Source organism: Branchiostoma floridae, chromosome 12 (genome assembly GCF_000003815.2).
Source record: "Branchiostoma floridae strain S238N-H82 chromosome 12, Bfl_VNyyK, whole genome shotgun sequence".
In the NCBI taxonomy this organism is placed as follows: domain Eukaryota; kingdom Metazoa; phylum Chordata; class Leptocardii; order Amphioxiformes; family Branchiostomatidae; genus Branchiostoma; species Branchiostoma floridae.
Genome location: NC_049990.1, coordinates 7,148,852 through 7,159,202, shown reverse-complemented (window position 1 = coordinate 7,159,202; position 10,351 = coordinate 7,148,852). Strand labels below are relative to the sequence as shown.

At 40.8% G+C, this 10,351-nt stretch overlaps 2 protein-coding genes across 7 annotated transcripts in view; both read left to right on the top strand.

The window, feature by feature from the left end:
• LOC118427731 overlaps positions 1-1,311 on the top strand; it is a 3,843-nt gene extending 2,532 nt beyond the window's left edge. For all 6 annotated transcript variants that reach the window (XM_035837652.1, XM_035837647.1, XM_035837649.1 and 3 more), the window contains exons 5-6: positions 253-407; positions 845-1,311. In XM_035837652.1, the coding sequence (XP_035693545.1) occupies positions 253-407; positions 845-1,015 (326 nt within the window). In that variant the 3' untranslated portion in view covers positions 1,016-1,311. The remainder of the gene's footprint in view (positions 1-252; positions 408-844) is intronic.
• Positions 1,312-2,155: 844 nt separating this feature from the next.
• LOC118427730 lies at positions 2,156-9,212 on the top strand. The gene is made up of 9 exons (XM_035837646.1): positions 2,156-2,211; positions 4,935-4,986; positions 5,684-5,772; positions 6,061-6,112; positions 6,321-6,451; positions 6,606-6,794; positions 7,418-7,576; positions 8,015-8,226; positions 8,670-9,212. Exons 2-9 carry the CDS (start codon positions 4,968-4,970, stop codon positions 8,806-8,808), a joined length of 990 nt encoding a protein of 329 aa, XP_035693539.1. The 5' UTR covers positions 2,156-2,211; positions 4,935-4,967; the 3' UTR covers positions 8,809-9,212.
• The last annotated feature ends 1,139 nt before the right edge of the window (positions 9,213-10,351 follow it).

Below are 10,351 nucleotides of genomic sequence, written 5' to 3'. Positions count from 1 at the left end.
TATCATTTTCAGACAAGTGGAAAATCTATCAACAAGTAAAATCTGCTAATCGTATACGTTACGGTCAACAATTGTACCAGACGATATTTGCCAAATTTATAATGATATACATGTACGATGAAATCATATACATATAACGTTATACTAAAATGTAGTGCTGTACAGTATCATCTAGCAAACGCACTATATCTATATGCTGTATGGAGGCATACCGGAATGCACAGATGTGATTGTTTTTGTCTCCTTTCCCAGATATGATTCCAGGATCGCTTGACGGGGTGTTGCGGTGCACGGAGGACATCCTGTCGGTGGAGGAGGGACACAGGCCGGCGGCTTTTCTCGTTGGGCCGGCCGGGCAAACCGTCCGCAGACTGGATGTTTGGGATACGCCAACGGTTTCCAACAAAGTACGATATAGAGCTCTTCATTTACGATCATTGTGCATGTAAATGATGCGTATCTCCGTGGGTTTATGTGGTACTTTGCATCTCTGAGCTTTAAAACTGTCTCTCAATTTAATCTAAGTTGTGTTGTTCAGGGCAGTCTGCAGCAAGTTCGACTGTAATTTCCAGCATAAAAATTGGACAGACACAAAGTTTCGACTTCATCGATCAAACAGTAAATTGCTCATCCCTTTACAAACACCGGAATTGGACAGTGTCAAATTTGGGTAAATCCAGTTTTTGCGTTGGAAATTAATTAGTTACAGTTCGAAATTGATTAATCCAGAATGTTTCTTACATGGAGATAAGTACCCGTTGGTACCCCCTCTGGAGCTATCTCTCAAACATTTTCTTTCATACAACTCATGTCATGATCTACAAACTCTTTCCTCTCTCCACAGAACACAGGAAGAATAAAATCCAGAGGCCTGAGCCTGTTGAAGAGAGTGGTGCAATGTTTCGGTCGCCGCCTTAGAAAGTTAAATGTGATGAGGAACAGGCAGGCGTCGACCACAGGAAGACAAGCTACATCATCAACATGGCAAGCTTCATTACTGTGTATACTGAGATAAATGTTAACCTTGTTGCAGATAAATGTACATATCCTGAATTCAATATTATTATTTTGATTATCAGCTATTCATTTTATCAAACGAATGTAGTTATAATGGTGATGAGTTATGTCTGCAAAAACATCGTAATCGTGGTCGGGCAGCTCACCTGACTTTACGTGATTGAGAACGGCTACTTCCGAATTTGACTGCTTTGTAATATCACATGTATTGCGAAACTTACTTAAAATAATTGTATTGATATTGTTTTTATTCACATACATCACAGTAATAAAATACAATACCAATACGAAGAAACATTCAAAAGTGCGCCAGAACCTATTTTTTTTTTCTTGGGTGGTTTGTCTTCTTCATTCATTCTTAAATCATCACGGTGCAGGGCTGCTTCCTTTAGTGTTTAGTGAATAGCTTTGCTATTAGTTGCTTGATGATAACAGACAAGCTAGTAGACATGTGCTTTTACTTCACGTGTCTCGAAGGTTTCACTGCAATAACAAAGAAAGTCACAAGTCGATCTACTCACAGATCAAATATCATTGAAACCCATCCTTTCCGATATGATAGATCCATGCACACTGATATAGATACAACAATTACACGTACTTTGAATGGTACCGTGTATCACTACTACGTAACTGTCTCTCACTTCCAAGTCAATTACATGATAACAAGCAAGCTTATGCTTAGGTCCCATTTCCGAAACGGGAGCCGGCCGGGATGCATACGGAAGCGAAAAATGAAACTGTTTACAAATGAATATACACAAATTATGTCCATGACTATCATTTCTAAATTCTGTGTGTTTTGTTGCCTTTCTTATCATATTTTTCCCTTCCGAAAGCTACCTGACCGGGTCCTGGGTTGGGAATTGGGACCTAGGCTTCAGTAGACATGTGCTTTTGCTGCACGTGTGTTGAAGCATCCTAAATCGCAACAAACCCTTTGTTCTGCAAGATAAAACAACGCAATTAAGTATGACCCGCTTCTAACGCCAAAGGGTCGTGGTGACCAGTGGTGACAAAATCTTAATTAGGGGGTTGTGACTTATGATAAAAGGGAAGAAATTCCAGTGCGGTCACCCATAATTAGTACCTCGGGCTAAAACTGACTCTGGCTAACCATTACTCCTGTTCACCTGACCTGCGACCAGACTGGGTTCACATTGTCTACACAGAACTGCAGCTTGTAAAGAAAAAGGTAAGGATTTGTGTACATTGACTAGTTTTTTTGGTCGATGTTTGAGCATGAGGATCCCATTGAATACAGAACCGACAATAAGATGTCCTCTCAGATGGATTTGTTATCTTGAAAATCAGGGTTCAAAATGGAATTTCAATCGCCATCCCGTGGTTCAGAAGTAGCATGGCTAATTTCTTATCTTCTAACAGATGTAGGGTCATGTAGAGTCCGGCTCAGTAAGTTTAAGTATTATGCATGATTTTTATACCGTGTAGAAAGCAATGAAAGAACAATACAGACCATTAGAAAGGCATATGATAACATAGAAAACGCAGACAAAGACAAACACTGCCTTTGTTATTGTTTATGGCAATGCTTTTTTTCAACACTAATTGGTAGAATGGTGCTCAGAAAAGATAAAAATATATACAGCCACTCTTGAAAAGAAAATCGGTTCTCTTCAGGATATGAAAGTGGATGTGAGGACAGCAGAAAAGTAGCAGTGCAAAATTGGTTAAGTTTTACTACCACCACGATGCCTTTTTTCACACGAAATGGCCAGTAGGTGGACTTGTTCATTTTCATTAGGTTTAGATAACAATATTACAACCACAGTCTAATATCCGAAGAGCACTGCGTCTAGTTCTATAACCAGAGATAAAATGTAATCACAAAAGTAGTCTCTTTTTCGCGATACGACATGTTGAAGCGAAGTGACATGTTTTTATGTCGCACGTTGTTTCTGAGTGACCCAATTCAAAAAAAATGAACCAGAAGAACGACCCCCTAAACAGAAGGTGAATGACCTGATGAAGAATACCACAGGGCATTTGCGATTTACTAATGATAGTGAGTCATTTGGTTTTCAACACCAGTGATCTTGTCAGGAAAGAAGAAAGAAGCTCAACTTTTACACAGCCGCGGCCGTTTGGGTACAACACTTTTGAACATCCCTACAAATCTTCAATCCTTACGACGTCGATTTTCTTTAATGAATTAATGACGACCTTTATTGTACAGTTTTGCCCAACCGGGCTAAGTACAGATCACAACAAGTCAAATCATATATACATATAAAAGTATCACAAATCTTGTCTAACACAGAAGTATATAATGGTCACAATGTAACAAGACCTGAAGGTCATTTCAAGGTGCGACCTGAAGGCCACTCCAAGGTTACGGGTTACATTGTAACTGTAACAGCATCTCTTCTCCCTATTGCATGTATTTAAATTCCATATTCTATCTGTGATCTTAAGGCCCCCTCTCACTTGACGTGCGGCACGCTTGCGGCATTGCTGCGTTCGAAAACGCAGATGTACCGCCACGGAACCTAGAGGTGCCGCAAGCAAACCTAGAGGTGCCGCAAGCAAACCTAGAAGTGCCGCAAGCAAGCGCGACGTTTTTTAAAAAGTTTAAAAATAACGCAAGTGGCAAGACGCCGCAACAGTGCCGCAACAGTGCCGCAACAGTGCCGCATCGGTGCCGCAACAGTGCCGCCACCATGCCCCAAACAGTATCAAGGATATATTTTGCCTATTTTACACCAAGAATCAAAAGTAAACATCCTTTTATCACCGAAAAACTATTTTAGATGCATTTATAATAATTTTACAGTGGTTTTCGATCCAGTAAAAACACTGCGAATTCCACAAAACTTACCTTGTATCCGTATTCAGAGTTAACTTAAAAATACATCTTTTGATTTATCTAATTGGAAGTAGGTCAGTATTTTATACTTGAAAACAAAAAATAAGTAACTGGTTTATCGATTAACCTACGGATGTAGAGAAAAAGATTATCGTACAACGTTCAAAAATAATTTATTTATGTTGGATGATAACGAGTTTGCGTTTGCGTTATAACGTTACAAGCTTGTTAAGCTAATCATTGCTGGTAGCCTGCCGCCGATAAAATACAAAATTGCAGTCATTCAAACCGATGGGCCATATTTTTCTCACTTTTTACAAATATGATAGACTTAGACATCAATAGGCTGGCAAGCCATCCGCCGACAATGAAAATACTCCGCGTCATACAAAATAAGTATGAAATATCAAGCATTTTCATTTTAAAAATTTGCAAAATTGGTGAATAAACATATTAACATACATAATTACACACAACGTTACATGGTGCAAAACGTACACATCGATTCAAATCTGGTATATGGTTCGTGTCCGTTCATTTGGGTCATTTCCTTTACAGTAAAAGTCGTTCAAGGTTATTTATAGCATATGTATCATATAATTCATTATCATAAGGGAAATCTTTTCATTATAAATCTCATTTTTGGGCATTCTCATCATTTTACAGTGATTTTTCATAAATTGACAACGCTGCAATTGCCAATAACATGTTCATTTAGTTTAGAAACGCAACAGTGCCGCACGCCAGTGTGAGTGCAAGACAAAATCGGCGAAATTTACACAGCAGTGCCGCAGTGAACGAACGCAGCAATGCCGCAAGCGTGCCGCACGTCAAGTGAGAGGGGGCCTTTAGGGATTCGTGACGATCATTTCGTTACACACATTTGCTAGGTTGTATATTGTATAAAGTTGATTTGTTTTCAGACGGTGTAGTATGTTCACATTGATGTATGCATTTGCGATCAAGAGCGTTCACAATAAGTAGTAGTTGCCATGTTGCTTGATTTTTATCTGATGAAAAATCATGAATCAGTAAAGCGAATGTCGTATGTAAAGTTCTACATCCGAAATCAATGTATTTTCTTCTCTACAGTTCCTAAAAGAATTTGTCAGAAGATTTCATAATGGACAAGACAACTCTTGGTAGGTTGAAACCTGAATATATGTTTATATGTATACAAATGTAGATATAACGTTATAGATATAGGTCATAACGTTATATTGGTAAAGAGACGGATTATTTCAATGCATTGCTTCTTGTAATATTCCAATGCCGTCTTATGCTTCGCTTTGTGTAATGCTTATATTGTCAACATATTGTCCGTCATCATGTTTCAGTTAAAATCAAATCAATCTCTGAAGATCATCAAGATTTGCGGGAAGTGGCCATAGTAGTCAGCGTTCTATATGATGCTAGAGTCAATGTGAAATACAATCTAAGGACCATCAAAAAGTGTTTACAATGGCAAGGTAATCATTATGTAGAAGTGGTCACTAGTTCAGGTTTGACTGTATATACACTGAATGACAAGTGTCGCTGATATTTCTTCAGTCTTTAGTAAGGCCTACGTCACATTTCCAAACCAGGGCCCGACCGGACTGTTTGTGGAAACGAAAAATAGAAATGTATGCGTAAAGATATACACAAATTATGCTCACGACTATTCTCTTAATGTCTTGTGTAGTTTGGTGTCTTAAATATCATACTTTTCGTTCCCGAAAGCTACCCGGTCTGACACCGGTTTGGAAATGTGACGTAGGTCTAACATGTTGTCCGTTTGTCTACTTGTTTGTTTGTTTGTTGCAGCGTATTGTTTACTTATTTGTTTGATTGTAACAGGGGACATAAAGATCCACGACCTGCGCATGAAGCCACGGGATGGGAAGGCGGTCCACGTCACCTGGAGCCTAAACGGAGATAAGGAGAAGGTACAACATTCATACTCACGCAGTATTCACAATTTTGATGTCGCCAACTAAAAAATACCCCTGCAGTTTCAACAATACTGCTAGGAAACCCAAACATATTCAACACTTCTTCCCAATGGCTATTGATCCCAAATCATGACCATAGCATGTCCAGAACATGAGGTGCAAAAACCGGGCGCTGAACATAAAACACGTAAGCTGCGTTTGGGTCCCAGTAACATTTCCCCTGCTGATACATTTGTATTACAGAATCATATGTTGATGCTATGTTTTCACTTTATTCCGTAGAAAATCCTGGAAATTCCTGAAGACGAGCTGCACTCCGTGAACAATACAGGTAATTTAATGTTGAATTTGTCAAATGCTCGCGTTTACTTGATTCTTCAGTTCGTCGACTCTCACGTTGACTGTTGAATATTTATTTAGACTTATGGAACTGTTTGGTAATTTGCCATACATTGTACTCGTTGTTGTGTAATATAAAGTTAAAGTTTTACTTGACTTGATTTGACTAAATGTGAAGAACCTTTCCTGTATGATGACAGGCAGGAGAGCTTCTGTGGACGCCGCCATGCACTACATGGAGGACCTGATGATCAAGCGGCCCAGAGAAGGAGAGACTCTCCCCTCGTTCGTGGTCGGACCTGAGGGAGACATCAGGCATAGTTATGGCACCACGGTAGGACTGGTCCCCGACGTGCATAGTATATATGTTTAGACCATTGCCTGTAAATAACTACGAATGTGTAATATTTGTTTCCACACATTGTACCATGTACAATTGTCGTGCAATTGAGTTATCTCTATCAATTTCTAACATTTATCCCATGCAGAGTGCTGGTTCTACCCTGAAGAAGCTAGTCTGGCTGCTGGGCCGGTTCCAGGAGGTCGGAGCCCAGAGGAGACGGAGTGAGCCCGACACCTCCACACCCTGCAGTCTGAAGGCCATGCAGAAGTTCACCTCGATCCCGGTGGTCTCCGTCTACCCAGTCCGAGGGTCTAACTTGCTGGGCAGGCCGCAGGTAAAGCATTGGATCCCACTAGTGCTCGAATTAACGTAATGTCTAGTTGTTGTCATAAGCCGTAAGAATTCGTTTGTTCGTTCCTTCGTTTGCTCGGACCCTTTTAGTGCCTAGTGTCGCATAGGGCAGCAGTTTTCCTTGCTGTTTGGGTAGGTTTTTACATCCATTTCCAAATACTTGTACAGCCCCAACCACGATGCCCTCGCCAGGATTTGAACCGGAGCCACCCAGTTACAAGCTAATTGAAACCAGGAAGTCAACTGTGAGGCTGTTCCCAGTTGAGAAAAGTTGAAATACATAGTCCAACTTTGAGGCTGCTACCAGTTGAGAAAAGTTGAGATACATACTTCAACTTTGAGGCTGCTATCAGTTGAGAAAAGTTGACATACATAGTTCAACTTTGAGGCTGCTTCCAGTTGAGAAAAATTGAGATACATAGTTCAACTTTGAGACTGCTTTCAGTTGAGAAAAATTGAGATACATAGTTCAACTTTGAGGCTGCTTTCAGTTGAGAAAAATTGAGATACATAGTTCAACTTTGAGACTGCTACCAGTTGAGATACAAGGCCAAAGGTACTTTTGAGCAACGTCTTACCTTTACACTTATCCCTGCTGCTCCTCAGATGCAGATCTTGCGCAGCTGGCTACCGAAGCGGTTCCGCGTCTGCAAGCCGATGACACTGTTCAGCACGGTGGAGGACGGCCACCTCCTGCAGACCATGTACGAGAAGGTCAAGGGTCATGCCGAGTTGGTCCTCGTCATCCGCACACACAGGGAGGAGGTACGATGACGTTACGTAATTTCTAAGCAGACGTTGTGTTCGGCTTAGTGTTTTGCCCGTGTTTGGGGGGCTTTTCATACACCTCGTTCTAATGGACCGCATCTTCGTCTCTTGCCATTTCCCTAGCAGTCAGAGAGTAATAAAAGCATGAAGATACACTACTACATGTCGCAAAACTACTGAGACTGCGCCCTACATCTGCTTAGAAATTATATTTTACACAATGTATTATTTGTTCACATTTGGTATTGAACCTTTACGAAAAAAATTGTTTCTGGCGGAATGATGATTAATGCTTTGCATGCCAGAAGGCGTAAGCAAAATGATTAGAACAAGAAGGATGGTTATGGGACATCTAGCGGCATTCCATGGAGATGCAGCAGACCTTCCGGTTTCATACGAGTACTCTAGTCTTTATCATTTGTTTTTTTATCACAGAGATTTGGTGTCTACATACCCGGCACCCTTTCAGCCGCCACCAGCCAGAGCAAACGGCGGTCGTGCTTCGGTATGGAGGAGACCTTCCTGTTCTCCTTCAGCCCGGTTCCGGGGAAGTACACATGGGCGGGACGACGGGGCAGTGACGACATCAAACCTGACAGAGACATCGTCATCTCAGCAACCAACGATAGACTCATCATTGGGGGAAGGTACGTGTTTTTGTAGTACTGTCTTCTCCGTTTGCAGCAATTTGTGTGTGGTGTGTAGGTGTGTGTGTGTGTGTGTGTGTGTGTGTGTGTGTGTGTGTGTGTGTGTGTGTGCGTGTGCGTGTGTGCGTACGTGTATGTTTGTGTGTCTCTGTGTGTGTTTGCGTGTATGTGTGCACACGTGTGTGTGTGTGCGTTTGTGTGTGTGTGTGTGTGTCTGCTGAATATTCGGCACGGGAGCAATCAGAAGGGTGGACAGACGGCTATCAAGCTAGGCCCGAGGAGTTTTTATAAAACTCCTTAATTCTAGACCAAATGCCGTTGTCTCTCTTTCGCTATAGGTACATACGTGATATTTCTGTTTTGAAAATGTCTTATTTACCATCTCTTACCAGAGTTTGCAATTATACTCATACCACAAAACCTTATCTTATTATCACCCCCAGTGGAAGAGATGCCATATTCCTGGACGGAGACATGGAGGGAGGGTACTCCGGATCCTCCAAAACTTTCAAGAACCCTCCGCTCTGCAAGGGCAGCCACTTCCGCTGTCTGGACGTGGAGGTTTTGGGCTTCCAGTATTAGGGAGAACAGCTATATATGTGTATGTGTATGTATATAATGAAACTAACACATGATGTTGTACATAGATTTTGTACATACAATCTTATACCCTATTTCACGTTATACCGTATTTCATGTGGTGACCTTTATGTTATTTATCTATTCATCTAAAGGGTAGTCCCTTTAGTTAGTTTAAACTGATTTCCAGGGAGTACTTTAACACAAAATCATATCAAATAAAGAAACAGGAAAATCATACTAACATGGGGTTGAATAAATGACAAATTAACAATAATACAACATAAATTCGTCTTGTTCGCCCGTCGCCATCGACGATGACCAGTGACATCACGTTCCATTCAAGATCAATAAATCATACATGTACAAAGAACCTTGGCAAACTCAAATTACACGTACGCATTGTATATGTATTTGTAAATATGCATTGCACGATATTTAAGGCTTGTGCTATATCAACGATTCAACATTAGCCTGTGCATTACATTGTGGCAATCGTGATAAAACAAAGAGGGCTGTACGACAGTACATAAAATAGTTACACGTAACAGTGTGGTGAAAGTAACCATTCGTATACATCAGTTTTTTTTTTGTGGAAAATAAAGAGCATAACTTACAGCATTAAAACAATTTCTAAATGTTCTAATTTCTTACCACGCAAACAACAGCGTTGTTCCCCGAGGCATGTATTCCCTAACAACAGAATGAGTCATAATAGCTACGTCAGAGAACAACAAGGGGTCATTGCACCCAGTGGCGCAAGGACGCCGTGAAGTCAATTTTGTGAGTTATAATGATAGTGTTTGTCTTTTGCTTAAAATATGACTGGACAAAACAACATTTCATAAGAGGTACACACCCAGGCCATTGACCTGTTTGAAGTGAGCTGTCGGCTCAAAAGTATGACCAATTTCTACGACAATTATGGATCGTCAAGATTTATGTATGGTTATTGCCATATAATGAATCATGACTATATATAGCTTCATGACTATTGTCAGCACCGCCGAGCTGTCTTTGGTAATTTATGTCCACAGCAGCTGACCTGTCTTTCATGTCTAGATGTCTGGTAATAAATGAAACGTGTGGTCAAAACATTATAACTTGTTTATGTATTCTATGTATGTATGTATGTATGTTGTCATCACGAGAGAGAGAGAGAGAGAGAGAGAGAGAGAGAGAGAGAGAGAGAGAGAGAGAGAGAGAGAGAGAGAGAGAGAGAGACGGGGAGGGGGGGCAAGCAGAGAGGAGAGCAGGCAGAAACTCTACACGAAACGATGTATTGGCTGTTAAACATTTGTGGGTCTACAGCAAAATCTGTACTGGTTAACACTCGTTTACTCTTTTTGGTGGCCCCTTAAATTGTATTTTTAATTCGCCCAAGAACCATGTCTGTAGTGCGCACTTATCTACTTTTACAATTTTCCTTTTTAAAGTCCCTTGAACATTTGAGTGGCCACAGCAAAAAGGCATGATTGTAGCTCAAAGCAAACCTGGAGACAACTACAGCAACAGTCACACAGAACTATTCAGATTCTCAATTTCG

Bases quoted from the DNA above. Each gene is read 5' to 3' on its own strand.
- LOC118427730 (XM_035837646.1), top strand. The intron at 6,113-6,320 runs ATTTAATGTTGA...TGATGACAGGCA, and splicing joins CTCCGTGAACAATACAGGTA to GGAGAGCTTCTGTGGACGCC. The intron at 7,577-8,014 runs GTACGATGACGT...TTTTTATCACAG, and splicing joins TCCGCACACACAGGGAGGAG to AGATTTGGTGTCTACATACC.